Source organism: Bombyx mandarina, chromosome 11 (assembly GCF_030267445.1).
Source record: "Bombyx mandarina strain Sakado chromosome 11, ASM3026744v2".
In the NCBI taxonomy this organism is placed as follows: Eukaryota; Metazoa; Arthropoda; class Insecta; order Lepidoptera; family Bombycidae; genus Bombyx; species Bombyx mandarina.
Window position 1 is genome coordinate 18,969,012 of NC_143218.1, and position 20,791 is coordinate 18,989,802.

At 35.4% G+C, this 20,791-nt stretch overlaps 1 protein-coding gene across 1 annotated transcript; it reads right to left on the reverse strand.

Annotated features, from left to right (window-relative positions):
• Positions 1 to 525: 525 nt before the first annotated feature.
• LOC149502098 (uncharacterized) lies at positions 526 to 1,633 on the reverse strand. Its single transcript, XM_089731148.1, has one exon. It carries the CDS (start codon positions 1,350 to 1,352, stop codon positions 966 to 968), a length of 387 nt encoding a protein of 128 aa, XP_089587274.1. The 5' UTR covers positions 1,353 to 1,633; the 3' UTR covers positions 526 to 965.
• Between the last annotated feature and the right edge of the window lie 19,158 nt (positions 1,634 to 20,791).

Consider the following 20,791-nt stretch of genomic DNA (forward strand, 5'->3'; position numbering starts at 1 on the left):
GTCTTCGAAAACATTAACAATAAGTGTTCTAAAGTTTATGAGAAATTTTGATTTTGTAAATTAATACCTATAGGTACACTAGTAAGAAATGTGATTTTCAATACTAATGAAGAGCTATCAAAGAATTCATCGATGGCAGATTTCTATAAATGTACAAATATTAGGTAAATATTTGAATTAAAAATGGTTGACAGATTAATCAATACAACTGTTTTTTTTTTTTAATTGCTTATGGGTATGGTGGTTGCGTATATGAGTATTGCTATGCTCCTCGTTACGTGGTTAGCGGAACCCGTAAATACCCAAAGGTGTTTGCAGAAACAAATTTTTTTTTAGAAATTAAAATAAAACATTTTATAGCCAATTAGGATCTTAATAAATTTTTGAAAATGAGATTGTGTCGGAACTGGGGACATGAGCTCATTCAATTACGCCATAAAAACGATAATAGTAATAAAATTAAAATGTTGTATGATAATATAATCAAGGCATCAAGGGAAACGATGTGGCATTAAAACATAGAAATCAAGGAAAATCATTTTATTGTCGTAACAACGTGTCTTAAGCTATCCGGTGTCGCCTGAAAACAAGCCGCCGGGAATAGTACAAACATAATTTATCGTCTTCAAAAACAAAACACAGCGATCACTTCATATTTACAAATCCAAATCAATTTAACAATAAATACTGACACACTCTATGCTTCTACATCACATATAACGTATTTACAAAAACAAAACTTTAGTTGTAGTCAGTTGCCTCAGCAGACTAAAGCTCTCATCGGAATGTCATTCCAATCATCATTGTCTATTTACATCGTACTACGATAGATGGCTAATAATCAAATTAATAAATTAATAAAACCTAATTCATAAATAAAAACAATTAAGTAACTACGCCGTAAGAATTATCTAGTAATGACTGGAGTATCTAGGAACTTGGTACCGGACAAACAGAATTCACTTTCAAGATATATCCTTGGCCGTTGTTGTCTCTTGTATCGTGCAGGTGCAGCCGACCGGCACCTTCAGGGAAGTGGGCACGTCGTTGAACTGCACTTGCACCCAGTCGTAGATCTCCACGCACTGCGTGGTATACTTGTGGTGGTGGCGCTTGCAGCACCCGTGGGTGATCTGGTGCTCCAGACAGAGCCGGTTCGGGTTCTCGTCGCACTTTAGGAACTTAATGCGGCGCGGGATCCGCTCGGGATTGTCGTCGATCACCACTTTGATGGGGCACATGGTCTTGTTGGCGACGTCGGATAGGAAGGCGAAATCGAAGGGCTTGGCCGCGACCAGGACTGTGGTCGCTACCACCGCCGTCGCTACGAGTAGACACTGAACACGCGACATTTTCGATTTGGTGATTTTCGTGTACACGTCCGCTCTCGGAAGGGCTGGGCTGCGAACAGTGGGTGTTGGCAGGTAGCACGGCCTTATTTATGCTACAGTTCGGATAAGCTACATTCTCCCCAGCTGTGTCTTGACATTCGACAGTCGCGTATTCCGCCCGCGATCGGTCGGTCGTGCGTCGCGGCTCTACCGGTTGGGTTTCCCGTGCCGCATACGTTTACGATATTTAAAAAACTATAAAAAAAAAACAACCCAGATTATATATTCTATGCCCGTGACGTAATCCCGTGAATGTATGTGTTCGGTGTTTGTTTTACGTAATGTTTACGGCTTTGTCTATACTGTGATTATCGAGATTTTTGGATACGTCTGAGTGTAAATGGATTATTTATAATGAAAATGTACATTGAGAGGACGAATCGACCGGTGCACGACGCTGTTTGCTTGCATGTAACGAATAATTGCCGTGAAATGAAACACGTAGTTCGGAGGAGGCCAATGGCTGCACTGTTGGATACAACTCTGCTCCGCCGATTGGTTGACAGGTGGCCAATAGTTTGTTTACGACATTTTTTTTAAACGGGGCGTGACTGTCATTGCTCTCTAAAAAAGTTATCTAAATAACGTAGAGTTTGAAATAGGTCTGGAGTTACATAAAAACAGATCACAAATATCAATTGTCGACACTGATACTGGATCTCAGTTGCTTTTTAAGAAAAACATATTTCATTAAATAACTAGATATTATAAAAATAATATAGATAAGTATGATAAATAATTTAATTAATTTTGTTAAATATAAAATAGTTTCATGAAAATTATCGTTAAATAAGATTTAAATTAAATTTATTAGTATAATCGTAATTTATTATATAATATGTGCAATTTTTTTATGTAGCTAACAATTTACGGGGAAATCTCAGTTAAAAATTATTAATTGAATGGAATAAAATGACCAATTAATTATATTTTATTATTTGTGTTAAATTGCTTAAAATTTCAGGAGCAATGCAATGTAAAAACCCTTACACTCGAGACCATCAAAAATGTCTGTGCCCACGAAAAATGCAAAATATTCGAATTGTGAAATTAAAATTTGAGCAAAATATTATTCAAAATATGCAATCTTACGGTGAAAACTGAAAACTATTTAAGATAAACTTTGAGATAAAAGTACCTATAGGACTAAACTATCACTCACACAAGAGCGACTACACACGAAAGACGCCTCACACACAGACACACAACACACGTATCCACAAACGCTACAACACATAAAAATACAATATATGTGAAACTTGTTCTTCTTCTATTTTGAAGTATGGCAAATAGTTTCTTGCAGCGTCATTGTTGCCAGTGTCGAAATTTTAAAAATCTTTAAATTCAATTATTAAATACATAGGTATATATTGTTATACAAAAATGAATGAAGTGAAATGACATGAAGTTGGTTAAATCGAGACCTTAAATGATTGGGATGACATAAATTCTAAGTAAAATGGTGGTTATTTACTGAGACCACTTCAGTGGACTTTTTGGGAGAGTCCGAGAAGCTAAGTCCAGCGGCTCTGTTTCATTTTCCCACATTTGTACACTTTCACAGATAAAACTTAGTGAATAAACCACATTTATTTCACATTTAAACGTGGAGATACACTATATTGACAAAATAAAACAATTACATACAACGTCGCTATTCGCGCTTCCGCAAGAAAGTCCGATGTGTAATATATATTATAGATATAGGTAGAGTAGTACCTACCAGAGCAAACTTATAGTACGATCTACTAGACTAAGACTGCTAGACTAATCTTACAAAAAGTTATGGCGCTTAAGACATATTTCAAGTATACATAATAATACGAGAAATTTGTCCAAAAATGAAGATTATTTCTTAGCGCTGGTAATTAAGGACACCATTAAATCAATAAATGCTATATATATGTTTTTTTCACTGATGGCAACATTAATCACACGTGTGAGATTAAAAGCCAAGTGACGCAGGGCTGCTATCACCGGCGGCCTTCGCTTGAGGTTGCTTTCGAGATATACCATTAGCTGATAGTGTTTTCTTTAATTTTCGCTAGTCTTAGACATTACTAAAAGGAATTTTAGGGAGTGACCACGAAAAAAATTATAAAGTATTCGGAAAGTAGAGGATAATAAAACGAAGAAATCGTGAAAGTAGTTTTAATTATAAATAGCTTATCGAATATTTTTAGCGATATTAGTAGCGAGCGAGTATATTTTATCTACTACTAAGGAGTAATGTAGCAACACTGTTTTCTTTCGGTTCAGTTTTTCGTTTTTCGATTGCGGTGCAAGTCAACAAACACCCACTTGGTGTTGGGTCCAAAAAAACAAAAACACCCTGTTTGTATACATATTTTTTTCTAAGAACACAAAATGACAATACAATACAAGGGCAATAAAAAAAGAAAACATATTTGCTGTGAACGTGCGGTGTTACGATGCTCTGTCAAACAACGTCAATGTTTTGATTTTATTTAAGTTCTAATCTATACTTCTATACTAATATCTATACTTCTATACTAATATCTATACTTCTATACTATAATATTATAATGAGGAAAGATTTGTTTGTTTGTTTGTATTGAATAGGCTCCGAAACTACTGAACCGATTTGAAAAATTCTTTCACTGTTTGGAAGCTACACTATCCCCGGGTGACATAGGCTATATTTTTTTTTATAAAAATAATAAAAAATAGATAAAAAAAGTATAATTTAAATGAAAATAAAAGTTCATTAAAATAATAATATTCAAACTATCTTTATAATTTTCCTTTTTTAGTAACCTGACGCAAATACAAGAGTTGATGTGTGTGTATTATAATTTTTTATTTTGAAATTTTTGTTAAGACCCGAGCGAAGCCGGAGCGGGCCGCTAGTACCTAATAAATTTGATCTGAATATTTTTCTTTAAAAACTTTACACTTCCACATGATTTATTAATGCAAATTCATCGCATGAAATACATTATATGAACTAGTTTTACGATGAACGTAGTCAAGTTCGTTCCGGATTTAATGATAAAAAACAAGTTTTTTATTAAATCACAACTACATACTTTTACGGTTTGATTTCTCGTTTTTTATTGTCATTATTATTACATCGAGCGATGAAAAGTTGTTTGATTTAAGCGAATATTTTTTTACAAACTTTACGGGAGAGCCATTTAAAGCTTAAAATTTGGAAAAATATCATAACAAAAAAAAAAAACTTCTTCAGCTATTTAATGTTTACCAACTTTTTTTTTATTGCTTAGATGGGTGGACGGTCTCGCAGCCCACCTGATGTTAAGTGGTTACTGGAGCCCTCAAACATCTACAACGCAAATGCGCCACCCACCTTGAGATATGAATTCTAAGGTCTCAGTATAGTTACAACTTAATTGAAGTTCAATTAAAAACATCGTATTGTTGTTACGAATACCAAATAAAACGGACCTTTGATTACAAAGATAAATGTCTCGTGTTAAGTGGAATGTCGCTTAAGCCAAATAGCTCAGGAAGGCGTGGATGAGAGAGGTGGGCGACTGAACATTATGCCATAAAAAAGGGGAGGCTAATGCCCAGCAATGGGTATGAAAAGGCTAAAAATCTTTAAAGAAATAATAACCGAGATATTAAACCGTAAAAGTGGTGTCAATTAAGTTTACGAATAGCAAAAACCGATGGTAATACTATCTTATTTTATAATTGGATTTAAATAACATATATTCACCAGTTGAAACTGTTCATAACACGTTTACTCAGAAAGCTCATGATGTGCTTTTAAAACTCATTAATATAATCAGTGTTTGGAGAACAACAATCAAGTGTCGCCCGCATGTGGCTCATAATATGTGCGAACTTGTTCACACGTAATCGGAAAATTTCTTGTTTGAACATGATTCTGTGAAGATGTGTCATCAAGAGCTTTGACCAATGCACTGCTTTAGAAATTATTTGCACAAGATTTACTGATGTTACTGGTGGTAGGACCTCTTGTGAGTCCGCGCGGGTAAGTACCACCGTCCTGCCTATTTCTGCCGTGAAGCAGTAATGCGTTTCGGTTTGAAGGGTGGGGCAGCCGTTGTAACTATACTTGAGACCTTAGAACTTATATCTCAAGATGGGTGGCGCATTTACGTTGTAGATGTCTATGGGCTCCAGTAACCACTTAACACCAGGTGGGCTGTGAGCTCGTCCACCCATCTAGGCAATAAAAAAAAAGAAAAAAAAAGATTCCTTATTTAGTTTAGCAGACGAAGCCGTCACATAAAATGCATGTGTTTCGGTGAACTCGACGTAACCACATAACACAAGTTACACTGTTAGCTATTTATAAACCTGGTGCAAACCCTGTTTATGTCTCTTTCATCGAAAGCAGGCCTCAAACGCGAGCGAAAGAGATGAAACACCGTGTATGTTAGGGCAGGTAGACGCTGCGATTATTAATCACGAGTGTTTTAAATACCAATAAATACATACTGAACTTCATCCTTTGCATTCGCATTTAGTTTGTAATGCGTTAGAAGAAGACAAAACGCAGTGAAAGGTTAACACAAGTCTGGTCCTGCCTTAATATACAATATATTCCGGCTCTAATGTAACGAACTTGACCCCACTGCGTCCTTGTCGGATCATTGCGAATTCAGCGCGACCGCGTGATAATCTATGGCGGAGTTTATTTAATTTTATTGTCGCATCGTTGAAAAACACTGACGATCTATTTATGTTTGCAACTCATTTGTACATAGAGTGCGTAAATAAAAACAAACTCAATCCATTAAAAATAAATTTCGTTTCGAATTGTGCATAATAAATACATTAATGAATTGATTTACCTCTGAATTCATATGCCGTATTGATTATTGAATTTTCAACCTAACCTAATGATAACTGAAAATAACGTAAATGCTTCGTAATATTGGCTATTTATCCTATTCTATCAGCGACTGTTGTATTATTAGAATTAGTGGGATAATAATGTTCGACGTTTCAAAATAAAATAGCTTGACGTTGCTTTTAATAATGAATGATTTTAGTTTTCACACAATATTTTGTACTTTGGGTGTATGAGATTAAAGAGAATGCTTTTTCATAACGACAGACACACGGATTCGAGGGCGGTGAGCGAACAAACATTCAAACACCCAGAAATTCTATTGAAGTCAGTTTTTTTAGAGCCTCCCAAATTGAAATAAGTCGTTGCAAAATCTTACTACAACTTTTATTACACATATACTTAAACGCCGCCCAAAACACGTCATTACGGATCCTCCCGATCCATTAACGGTGCTTTTAGGTAACACAAGCACCGGTCACCGTCCTGGTCGAACCCGTCGCTTGCGACGAAGGGCTCGACGAGCGAATCAACACATAGACACAGCCCGCTGAGTTTTTCGCCGGATCTTTTCAGTGAGTCGCGTTTCTGATCCGGTAGTAGATTCTGCGAAGCATTGCCCTTGCTAGGGCGAGTGTTAACAAATCTTCCGGTTTGAACCCCGTGAGCTCACCTACATGTTAGGGCGAAGCTGAAATAGCCTCTCAAGGCTATCAGCATAGGTAAGGGAAAAAAAATACATATACTTGTATTAGAACTAATCTTTTTTATTTCCAATAGGAAATTTCGAAGAAGTTTGTAATACTTTTTTAAATTCTTTTGTGGAGTTTTGTTTTAACATTTAACTCTCTAGAATAAAAGAATGAAATGAACGAATGAAACTGAGCCTAATGAAAAATACTCTCAATTCAACTATCTAATCTAATCTATTGTTAATTGTCGCCGAAATTCAACAAATTCTAGTGGGAGCATGCCGGTCTTTTGAAGCGTAGTTGGGAGTTTTTACCCCACGTCGAGAAAGGCCGAACTTTTTATTTTACTAAGTCATTCGTCTAATTTACCTAACTATTTATGATAAAATGTTGCATGCACCCTTGTGTTTATTATTAATGGTTCATGTTCTGTTGCGTTACGAATCCACGTAGAGCCTAACAAATATAATGTTGTATTTCTTTTTATTCTGACCGTAATATAATGTAATAGCTTTAAGATTTATTAATTAATATACGCATAGAAATATAGCCATAGAATAATGAAGTACAAATGTATCATGTATCGCTTATTAAAAAATTGTTTATGTATATGTTTATTATTGTTATTAATATTTATAATCTGTGAAGTCGGTTTACGGACGATAGTTTTACGTGATAACGTCATAAAGAAACGTCATGAAAAATTGCATACTTTTATGAATTGAACTGAATTATTTATCACTGAGTGATCATTATTTGGTCTAATACAAAGAAGAAGGTGATTGAAAATTAATTTTTTTTCGATAATTTAACTCTTGGGCCGATCATGCCCTCTCTATCGCTTGTTCCGCTCTCTCGCTTGCCCGCTCCGAGTCAGGCGGAACGTGACACATTTTCGTGCATGCAGCCGGTGTTCATCAATTTATAAGACGTTATCACGTCAAAAACATCTTTCCGGCACACTAATATACGAATGTGTAGTATAAGAATTTTTTTTTTTAAATGTGGAAGTGTTATAGAAAATGTTATAAACGCGTATATGTGTGGCGGGTAGCTATCATATAACACAAGATATTTGACAAATGCCAGAATCTCGCTTAGGACATTTTCAAGATAAGCTTGCATATATACAAGTTCCGAAAATATCATTCGGACCGTCGGTCTACCGAGCAATATCACCGGCTCGGTGGGAGAGCTTCCCTTTGTCTTATATCCCCACACTAGCGAGATTCAGGCATCTGTCAAAGATATTATATTTTATGATGTTATGTTGTATTGTAATTATGGCTTATGTTGTATGATGACTACCCGCAACATAAGTATGCTATTTAAAAAGCCGGCATGTAAAATTAAATGTTAACGTAGCAAAACCTTACGCGTAAAACCACATATCTATAGACTATGCACTCGAATACTAATATACATTATTTAATCAATAAATGTATTAAAATAAAGGATGGAATTAATCCTTTTTAACGAGTATTATTCTGATGTTATTAAAATAAACTGTATTTATAACAATGTTTTTATTTACGAATTAATCATCAAATAATTGTATTTTGTTTTAAATAAACATTTTAAATGTGATTATGATGTTTTATTTGTTGTTTTAAGTCCCTGTGGTTCAGTCGCTGTGGTTCAGTCAGGATGAATTTGAGGTGATTAAGAAAGAATAATCTATCTCGTATTCGCTAAAAATATTAAATTTTCATGCTAATTATGAATAGATCGTATTAATAATTAGCATTGTATACAGTGGTTTTGTATGTATTTACTGCACTCACAAAATTTCTGACAATTAACACTAAACATACCATAACTGGTCAAATGACCCATTTTGAACTTTTGCATTGAAAATTCACGTATCAACTTATTGCTTTTGCACATTTGACTTCATGGCTTTTTCTTATCAATTAATCTACAGTTGTTATACTATTTTTGTTTTTCTTTTGTTTTGTTTATATTTGTCGTATACCGCTACCTGCTATTGTAGAAATAGGTACCAGTAAGTGTTGGTATGATTAGTGTTAATTTAATGCATGAAAACTGAAGTTTTCCGTCGATTACTTCTTTATTATCATTAATTTTAGTGTCTTTGCCACAATAAATAACCTATTTGAGGGTGCGTAGTTACCTTTGTACATAGACAATACCAATGACAGGCTGAGAGCTCTTTTCGACCCTCCTTTGATGAAGATAGAGAGCACTGGGCAAACGCCACGTAGGGAAAACTCATTCCAAAACCGGATGTTATGAACTGAAAATTTGTTTTAGTCAAATAAATGATTTTTGTCAACTTCACTCAAATTTACTTTCTGTAGGTGAATATTTTTTGTGTGAGTGCAATAGTTCTACATGCAAGATACCACTTCAAAAGTTCGGTTCTTATTTATTGTTTAATGATTCAATATTGAAAAAAGAAACGATATAGGTATATAGTGCAATTGTAACAAACAATACATAACCTAGACTAAAGATACGTGAATATTTAAACAAATTAAAGGACATTTTTAATAATAACCAGAAAAATAGAGACAAGGTAACAACGATTGTTACAATGCATTAGAACGTAATTTTAACACAAATGTTATCTTTGTTAGAATTACTTCGTTTCATAAAATCATTTCATCGATGATATTAATACTTCCGAATGAAGATTTTGAATTGGTTTAACGAAAATTACGAAATGAACCAATCTAATATTGGGCGATTATAATTATTAAAGTAAACTTAATTTGTTTTCTTTTATCAATTTAGGAAAACAGGAAATAGTTCCAAATTACAAATTTTTTTAAGAGATTTTATGACCTGGTAACTAAGACCTTTAAGTCATGTCTTATTTTAATTTATATATTCTTATTTTTATGAAAAATGATAATATGGAATGAAATGAAATGAAGATGAAAATTTGAGACATTAATCAACTGGGATGAAATTAAATGAAATGAGATGAGATGATATGGGATGAAATATAATCTCAGTAAAATGGTGGTCATTTACTGAGACTTTTTCAGTGGACTTTTTGTAGGAACCCGAGAAGTTACGTCCAGCGGCTTTGTTTTATTTTCCCACATTTGTGAACTTTCACTGATACTAAAAAGTTAATAAACCACCGTTATTGCACATTTAAACCTGAAGAAACAACCTGAAGAGACAAAATAAAACAAATCACACAGCTTCAGTCCTCGCGTTCCCGCCAAAAAATTTTCAGATTACAAATAAAATACAAACATAGATACCTAATCATATAAATGCTATCTAAGTTTTCACAGACAACATTTTAAAGTATAACAGTAGCAGTGCGACGATATGTAGTGTAGATGAACATTAATACGCGTTGTTTAAAAACTTAAAAAACAACCACTTCAATAAAATAGAAAACCAAAGTAACAATTAGTTTCATCTTCTTAATTAGTTTTATCTTACATTAATTTCATTTCATTTGTCCATCCTGGTGAAAACACGGCTCTTGCTAGGGTCAGTGTTAGAAACATCGTCAGGTTTGAGCCCCGTGAGCTCACCTACTATTTAAGGTTACGCTGACGTGGTCTCTCTAGACCAGCGGCGGGTAAATTACCCCAAATGGGCTAAAAATGAAACTTTTGCGAGTAAAAAGTATACATTGAAGTGAAACTTCTTTAGAATCGTTGTGATTCCAAACTCGATGAAACGAAATGAAGCGAAACGAAAAAATAATATATTTTTCTCAAAATTATCATGGGGGCTATATAATATGAAATATGCCAAAAAGAAGCGATTTGGTTTTTTTTGTTCTTCGCCATGAGGTATAATATCAACTTACACAAAAATATTTTGGGGTAATAATTAAAAAAGTTCCCCAACCGCTGCTCTAGAATATCATCTTAGGTAGGAAAAACAAACCACAAAAAAAGGTGAAAATAACGTTCAAACATTTCGTTACAACCTAACAAAAATACTTACATAAATACCAAGATATTATAAGCGTGTACATACCTTTTTCATTTTTAAATAGTTTTCAAAGTCTAAAAGTTCTGATACGTTTTAAAAATAAAAAAAGAAAAAACAAGAACAGTATTTAAGGAAATGTTGCCAAAAATGTCTATCTGTACTATAATAATAATAATAATATTATTATAAAGAGGAATGATTTGTTTGTTTGTTTGTATTGAATAAGCTCCGAAACTACTGAACCGACTTGAAAAATTCTTTCACTGTTTGGAAGCTACACTATCTCCGAGTGACATAGACTATATGCTTTTTTGAAAAAAAAATTGGGATCTTTACTAAAACTCCAATAATGTAACCCAAGGCGTGCTCTGCGAAAATTATTGATGATAGAAACAAATAATGTACTACGACCTTGTAGAACACATTATTATTTACAATATGTCTAACTAATAATGTTATGTTATTAGTTAGACATATTGTATTTTAGACGAATATGTCTAACTATTATACTTATAGTTATGCCGCAATAAGTGTTCTTTTGGCCATAATCAGGTTTGGCCATAATTCCTAGCAATTCAACGAAGATTATCAATTCTCTCTTGCCAAACGCGATAGCATTTGTGTTTTAATGTATTCGCGACCACTCGTGGCCATTATCTAATGACCCAAAGTAAGCAATGTATACATTCAGTTTAAGAACTATTATGCGTCAAATGTCAAGATCACCAATTATGACAAAGCTGCCACGTGTCGGTCACTGACGTGGCATCTTACATATTTTTTCTTTCGTAATCAGGTTCTCAATAAACCTGTTTTCTTGTGATCATCATAAGCGTTTTGATTACACAACTTTTTGTGCATTTACCGCGATGACTAGTTTAGTAGCTCAAAATTCCGCTCGTGACCTCGTGCCATGCGGGGCTGGCGTGAGAGAGGCAGTAGGTCTTAGAATGGGTATTTGTCATCACTGAGGAACTTGTAATTTAGCAGCTCATTATTTCACGTTCAAGTCATAGACATGGTGAAATGTCAATTTTTTGTCAAATGCCACGGTCGCTATTGGCGAAGAGAATATGAATGAGTTTTACAATAATTTCAAGAAATTTTAATATTATACAAGTTCCGAATAATATTTCGTCTGTCTGCAGGTCAATGACGTCCGTTCCGTGTATATCATTTATTTGCATTAGTAAACATAAACACATGTACGATCACTGTAGTATTGACTGATAAATAACAAATGTTCATAAAAAACATAACAATATGGCGCAGTACATGAATTTACTAAGTATTTATTAACCCTTCGAGCACGAACTGTTGATAGGTATATCGACTCTCTATTTACGAGTATAGATTGCGGAGCGTCGGAATATCGACTATTTGCGTAGTTTGATTATATTGATATTCGGTATTCTACCTGTACGCGCATGTGTAACGTTTTTAACAAGTTAACATTTCTAAATAGCCGTTTAAAATTGCTTTGCTGTGAATTTAGCATTAAATTTTGTTTTTTTTTAATCAATTTTTTTATAAGGTATTTTTTTCAAAAAAATCCTTTGGCAATATCTGCAAAATATGTGAAAATAAACTCAGCACAAACGGTTCATAGTGATAGTACGTCAGGCAGCGGTTCCCCAACCAGTTCTCCCGACATGGACATCGGAAGGCTTAGACTTAAACGTCAAAACTGCGTTGCGGTACTTTTGTCTACCGTCAAAATCTTAGAACGTGCCACAAAAATCATTGTCATAAACTATTTTATACGGCAAACAGCTTTAATACCACTGGTGGTAGGGCCTCTTGTGAGTCCGCGCCGATAGGTACCACCGCCCTGCTTATTTCTGCCGTGAAGCAGTAATGCCTTTCGGTTTGAAGGGCGGGGCAGCCGTTGTAACTATACTGAGACCTTGGAACTTATATCTCAAGGTGGGTGGCGCATTTACGTTGTACATGTCTATGGGCTCCGGTAACCACTTAACACTAGGTGGGCTGTGAGCTCGTCCATCCATCTAAGCAATAAAAAAAATTAAAAAAAACATGGACATCGGAAGGCTAGACTTATACGCCAAAACTGCGTTACGGTACTTTTGTATACCGCCAAAAACTTAGAACGTGCCAACAAAATCTTTAATATCATAAACTATTTTGCACGGCAAATAACTTTTAAATTCATCTTTTTTGTTGTAGGGAATCGTTAATTGTTTGCTGCTTCAAAGAATGCTTGCGAATCACTGCAATCCAGCTAATCAATTCGAGTTAGACTTCCCCGTGTCATCACACAGGTCCAAAGCGTGAGAAGGTCGCGTGCGTCTTACATTCGTCTGTGAGCGGAAGTTAAAGGAAAATATTCACAATAATAGAAGCAGAGTTGTATAATATGGGAAGACGGATTACTCATTATTGCCGTGTGTTTTGTAAGGTGTATACAACTTATGAGGATAAGTCGACCACTGACGTAGACGGGAAAATACACGTCAGAATTAATAAAAAAAAAAGCTGAAATGGCCCGATTTTAAAAGTTGAATCATGAGCTTACATGTGAGTCAAAATCCTTGGGGGAAGTCGGTATGTAGGAAATTGAATGTTACGAAATATTATAGAAGTTCTCTAAAAGGATAATTTATTTTGCGCTGCAATTGTGCAGGCCTTTGGAGCACGACATCTAAATTAGTATTGTCTAAAAGCTTCTTCTACTTAATTTTTTGACTTCGGCACGGTTTGTGCATTAGCCAGCGTCAAGTAGGTAATAAGATTTTTATAATTCGCAGTTTTAATTGTTTACAGTTTATGAATAATCAAAAACGAGGGAAACTAATAGCGACATAACGTAAATGATTAAAAATTAATGAAATTTACAAATGAGATGATATGTGATGAAATATAATATGGTGGTTGGTCATTTACTGAGACTTTTTCAGTGGACTTTTTAGAGGATCCCGAGAAGCTACGTCCAGCGACTTTCTTTCACTGTCCCCAATTTTTGTGCGCTTAAACGGATTCTAAACAGTTAATAAACAACCGTCATTACACATTTAAACCTGAAGAAACACTAAATAAACAAAATAAAACAATTCACACAACTTCACTCCTCGCGTTCCCGCTAAATAGGATACAAAAGCTACCCCAAAAAATACAATGATGGTGGTCACATAGGCTTACGATGTTGCCTAATTATAAAAATGAATCAAATTTAAACAGTGTCGCTGTAATAATTTTTTACGGTCTGGCAACGCGCCTTTTAAGGCATAACCATTTTAATGTGAAGTTAAATTTAATAAATTTGATCACCTTTTTATTATATTTTATTTAAAGATTAGAAGTTCCGATCATTACATACATAAATACGTAAAAAAACATTATGAAATGTAATAAACTAAAAAAGTTTGCAGGGAACTAAAAAAATACAATAAAATTGAGAATCTTCTCCTTTTTTGGAATCGCTTAAAATAGCTCAGTACCTACCCTTTTCTCTTCGAAATTATTCGATTTGCACATGTATTTTTTAATAAATTTTTTTAAATGAAACTTAATTTTTAAGTGATTTTAGTCTAATTTTGATCATTGGACGTATACGCATATTCTTACCAGGCATTCTATTTTAAAAAGCGTCTCAATGTAACATTTTAATAAAAATTATGGTAATAATGAAAACTATTAAAACTATTGGAAACTTAATGTGTTTTTTTTATTTAAAAATAACAGGTTGAGCCCCTTGTGTACAGAGCGGGGCGTTTGAAAACAGGCGTATGACGAAAAAAGGAAATGAGGTATGTGAATGGAACGTCGTCAATCCCACATACCGAGCACCGGCGATTCAATCTCCGACGATTCAATCCCCGATCACGAAAAAACAAACTATAACCTACCATTGGTTTTAGTACATAAAATATGATCAGAAGTCAGCCCGTAAACTTCTTGGTAAATATAAATCGTGGCTACAAAACTATTTATGTTTAAAATTATTTTATATTTTAAATACAGAAGTGGAAATGATTTTGTTACGCTAATGACCGTTATAGCCTTCGTTATGCTAACAGAGTAATTACGGTTTCCACAGTATCATTCTATGCAGTAAATCAATTCTCTGTGACGTTTGATAGATTTTGTCTACAACTCTTATTGGGGGCTTTCAGGTGTTATTTGATGTTTTCATTGCCTACGAATGTGTTCTTAATGCGGAGGTATATAATATATGTATGTGGTCATTAGTCCTTCGTGCCATTTAGGATGTAAACACAATGTTGATAGATAGCATGAGTACTGATGAACATCGTGTAACATTTCAGAAATACTGCAAAAAACTGGTGCACATGCATCCTACTCAACCTGAGCCTTCGTCTTGAATGTGCGACAGAAATTATTTCACGCACACTTCATGAGTAAGATGTAGTTGTAGGGATGTTGATGGTATGCTTAATACTTCAGATGAAACCTATATTATTATAGCGGCGTTTGTATTTTAGCTACGTAACTTTAGACCGTTGGTCTTGTCCGTAAGGTCAAAGTCGCTCAGCGTGCTATGGAAAAGAGTATGCCGTAGTTTTTTTGATGGATCGAGTCAGAAATGAGGAAATCTGTCGAAGAACCAAAGTAACCGATATAGCCATAAAGATAGCAAGCTGAAGTGGCAGTGGGCCGGACATACGTGTCGCAGAAGCGAGGGCCGATGGAGTAGACGCGTCCTGGACTGGAGACCATGTGCCGGTAAGCGCAGCGTTACGCGTCCCCCTGCCCGGTGGACCGATGACTTGCGGCAATATGCTGGAGAAGATTGGAATGCGGAAAGCGGAGGACCGTTTATTGTAGCGGACTATGAGAGGCCTACATCCAGCAGTAGAGAGATACAGGCTGATGGTCATGAACTTTAGATAAAGATAAAATAATGAAAAGCATTGGGCACGCGCTAATTACGTAAGTTGATTGACTGCTTCATGTATTCGCTGTGACTGTGGCACGCGTCTGGGAAACCAGTGTTTTTCAATATATTACTACAATTTTAGCGCCACGATGCAATATAATGAAACAACTATTTGAGCTGGGATTTACCAACAGCAAGTTGCGAGATCGCCGTGGGATGGCTCGTGCGCTAATATCTCTGTAGTTTTTGCAATTATTATTTTTTTGCACCGGGAATTCCGTTATATCTTTCTATATGTCCATATACATTTGTACGTAGCGTTTCCGAAATTTTGGGTTTTCGTGTGCGTGTGTGTTTTGTTTCGATTTTTTATTTTATCATTTTTTATCCGTGAATTCCGCTAATTTTACCTTCGTTTTCATTCACGGTTACAGAAAACCGGTTACGAGTGACATGTACTACCTGTCTTTTGTGTTCGTAGCCGATTTATTGATGATCAAAACAATCTACACTTTGGTGAACCTAAAACTAAAATTGTGACGAAATTGTTCTGAATACTACGGTGAGAATTTTTTAAGTTCCGTCCGACAGTTGAAAGGTTTATTTAAAAATACGTAATACCTGAATAGTATCAACTTTCGTAGGCTGCTACTCAAGACTCGCTTTGCTGGCCGACCTTGAATTTTGTTCTGTTCGCTACTAGCATCACCGGGTTACCCGTTAGGCCAATCAGAAAATTTCTTTGAAAATTTTATTTAAATCACTCAAACCGTTTCGTAGTTTTTGTAACATACACTCATCGATTTTGTTAAAAAAAGTTACAATGACACATAAATTATAATCTGTGCACATTAAAAAAAAAAAAACGCAAACGATTTCAACGTCAAAAATTCTCCGGTCAAAAAGACTGAGCTTTAAATGTGTGGGTGCGTGAGGTGCTTGCGTGTGTGCGTCAGTGAATGTCACGAGTACGCGTGCGCGGCACACGACTCAATGGGAACCCCGGTGACGCGGCCGCTTAACAAATTAAATTCGCGGTAGACGAACTCTCCGTATTATCAAACTACATACGACGAAGATTATTCACTTGTTATCACACGTTTACATCGTGCTAAGCGATTAAAATCGATGATGCAATCCTTTCTGTTGCACTAAATGCACAAAATATTATTTGTCTATGCAGTGAATCTATAAAATGCCGCTTTTGAGTTAAGTGTGCAGTGTTTAAATAAGATTATATAATAATAGCCGCTTTAGGCCATAACTGGTGTCGAGGCTATCAAATTATATATTATAATTTTCACATAACTCTACAACAGTAGATACGTGGTAATTGATGATGTTTAATACTTATTTAGTAATAGTTAATAGAATTTAAAAAAAACATGACTTGCACACACTCAAGACCGCAGTTTCATTCAAAAAAGTGTTGTAACACATTAAAACGATTAAATTTAAAATTTAAATAATAGCTAGCGTTTAATTTTGAAATTAATCATAATCGTAATCTAATTCGTCGAATAAATAAAGCTCTTCACAAATACATTTATAATTTAAATTAATTATTTTAAATTAATATTCAACTTGAAATTACAATACAGATATGCATTACATTCATTTATAAATAATAATGTAAAGAAAAGAAAAATATATAGTAACGCCTAATGAATATTTTTAAAGCTTAAACTAAATATCTAATCGTGAGTGAGTTACGCTCATTACGTGTTGTCGACATCTCGGCGACAAAGCGCTTCGGAATATTAATAAAGCTAGAACCACAACGGAGTGATTTTGAGCGATTCACTCGTCTCATATTTATGTAGGTACAAGTTTACCAGAATAAAATATCTTGTATATTACGATACTAGTGATGTCCTCTATCCAAAAATCATCCGATACAGCACATTTGGCTCAAAAGAGTGGAATCTTAACCATTAAATATAAAAAAGCATAGGTATAGTTGTTAATGTCAGCTACGTGGATCTAATGAAATATGTAACATTTCTTTAATTTTATTTATGGAAGGAAGTGTTATTGGTGGCTGGGCAGCCTTTCTAAATTCACCAGGGCATGTGGACGAGCACGGGCTCAGCCAGGAGCGGTGGGACTTGCTAACAGGTCCCCGAGCACCGCCGAAGGAAAGCTAACAGCTCAAGGGCAGCTGTATAACGGTTGAATTTATGTTCAAAGCTGGAGCTACATTGTGCATGTGGCCAGCTTCACGAATGCATCTACTACCGGATCGGAATCGCGACCTGCTGAGAAGATCTGATGCGAAACCCCGCACAGGCCGAGTTCGACGAGTACGGTTACAGGGGTCCCTACTCCTAGTGTTAGAGCTGAAAGCATCTAGTACTGAGATTAATTGATCTGGTGGATCCGTAAGGGCTCAAACTCTATCTGCATCGCGTTGCCAAAAAAATTACGGACTCTGACGCTCCCACGTGGTTCCAATATTAGGGTACAAATGGAAACTATTTATCTATCTAGAATTTAGAATTTAGTATCTAGAATCTAGCCGTTGATGCCGGAAATGAATAATTGATGGCGGGTAGAGACGAAAGCACTAGACCGTGCGGAAGTATGCCCATGCGATGGCTGCCCATGCGACCAAGTCAAGTCGCCAGTTGGCGGTTGTTCGCATGAGTGTACCAGGCTCACCATTAACCGGGAGAAGTGGCGATTGCTCGTGAGGCACATAGCATCTACCCACAGCAATGATACTGAATGACGACCATGACCGCTCTGACAAGATTGATACGACGAAGAAAGAGCAGTAGCCCAGAGTCTTGGAGGTTAAAAAACACCGCTTTCGGCAGAGCAAAGGCACAATACGTTAAATCAGCCTCATCTGATTGTACATAGGTCAGGTGCTCAATGTAGCTCCAGCTTTGAACATAAATTCGACCGTTATACAGTCGCTACGTGCCGCCGAGCATACGGTCCTGTGAAGCCGTCACACGAAACGTAACCTTGACATCTCGGCACGGTTTCCGTTACGTACGGACCTCATCTCATTAGTAGTCTAATCATAAATTTTAAATAAGGTTATCCATGCAAGGGCGTGCAGAAGTTTCATAGATTTGTTTGAGAATGTCTTATTTGACTTATCTGCCTATTTCTGCCGTGAAGCAGTAATGCGTTTCGGTTTGAAGGGTGGGGCAGCCGTTGTAACTATACTTGAGACCTTAGAACTTATATCTCAAGGTGGGTGGCGCATTTACGTCGTAGATGTCTATGGGCTCCAGTAACCACTTGACACCAGGCAGGTAGTGAGCTCGACCACCCATATAAGCAAAAAAAAAAAAAATTGAGACGAGTATGTTTAGATTCGCGAAGCAGTTGCCCTTGAGTTGTTAGATTTCTGTTGGAGGCGCTGGGCTCGGGCAGCTGTTGGCAAATCCCACCCATCCTGGCTGAGCCTTTGCTCGCCCATCTGTCCTGGTGAAACTGGAGAGGCCTCCGGGTAACCATGAAAAAAAACGTAGTATGTAGGTACGTCTGTGTGGAGTTCCAAAAAAAAAAAAACGACGCTTATGGAAAAATTCAATACAATTCAAAAGGTGTTGACTCATTCATATTCATAAAATATTTTCATTACGTAATTTCCAAGATTCGAAGAGCACGCGACATTCATTATTCAGAAAACACACGCGGTGTTTTTAGAAATCTAGATAACAGAAAACAGATTAGAAAAAAATATTAAGATTCTATTCTTTTGTAGAAAGGTCTTCCAAAGTCTTCCCCTTAGCTTCTGTTTACGATTCTAAATATCAAATATCTTCTGGATTAGTGAGCTTCAGCAATAATTATTAGGGCACGATTTTGATTAGTAATTAAAGACACTGTTAAGTCCATAGGGATTTAATATAAAATTGTTAAGGATTAGAATATAAATGCTCAAAGGATAAACGTGGAAGGAAATTCGTTCCAGAGATTCAAGTTACAAGCTCCATACTTGGAACAAATTGAGGCATTTGGTAATAATGAATCATTTGGAAGACTAGGCAAGAAATTCAGTAAACAAAGTTTATTTCATGAGTTTTATTACTCTGTAACATATAAATACGTTTAACGTCATTCATAATGAATCTTACTGGGTTTTTATTGTTTAGACTTAAGAATCATCTATAAAGTAGCTGTCGCAACCTATAGACGTCAAGGAACATCCCGGCTAAGAAACATCTGGACACTGAAAATAAGGAACCACTAAAGTGCGTGGGTGGCTGTCGTATTTTACGTTCATATCATACGACATAATAATATGTCTGTAGGTTAATAGATAGTTGTATTACATATTATATATTTGGGGAGGAGGAGGATTATATAAGAAAAAAATCACAAATGTAATGTTTTAGTGAGTTTGAGTTATGCAATGTAAAATGATAAGAACCGATGCGAGGTCAACGGTCTCGAGAAAACGCGGGACGCGGTTGCTACCTTCTTGTTACCTATATTGCAGATTCAGGAACTGTTTGCTAAAATTTATTTATTAAATAATTATATTTATGAAAAGCAAATATTGAAATATGAGCTTGATATTAAGAATACAAATCTTACCGAAATGAAAAGTGTTTTAGTTTTGGCTTAGTCGATGTATTAGCGTTGTCTGTTTAAAAGAGTGGACTGAATGAGTGAAGAGAGTTTATTTTCATATCGGGATCGGGAACGATCTAAACAAATAAAAAATGCCTTCATCCGAATTAACGATTCTGCAGAAACTAGAGATTCGAGATGATATAATAACTTTATAAATCGCATATTTAAAAACGAGAACATCAACAAAACCATAAATGATGATATATTTAGATTTCGGCGAGCGATCGCAAAGCAAGCTGCATAAAAAATTCTTATATTATTAATTTAGTTTAATTAATTTAAATATTAAGTGTAGGTTGTTAGGTGTAGAGACTTCCACGGGTGTGATTATCAATTTTAATTCAAAATACGCTAAACAGAAATATTGATATTTTACAATTAATAATAGATAAATTAATCCGTCGCGGCTTAAACGATGCACTCGTATCCAGCGATGCGACTATACCGGTGTTCTAACTACTAGGTCATTACAATTTTCCGTAATGATTACGTACTTAGCATATGTTGACAA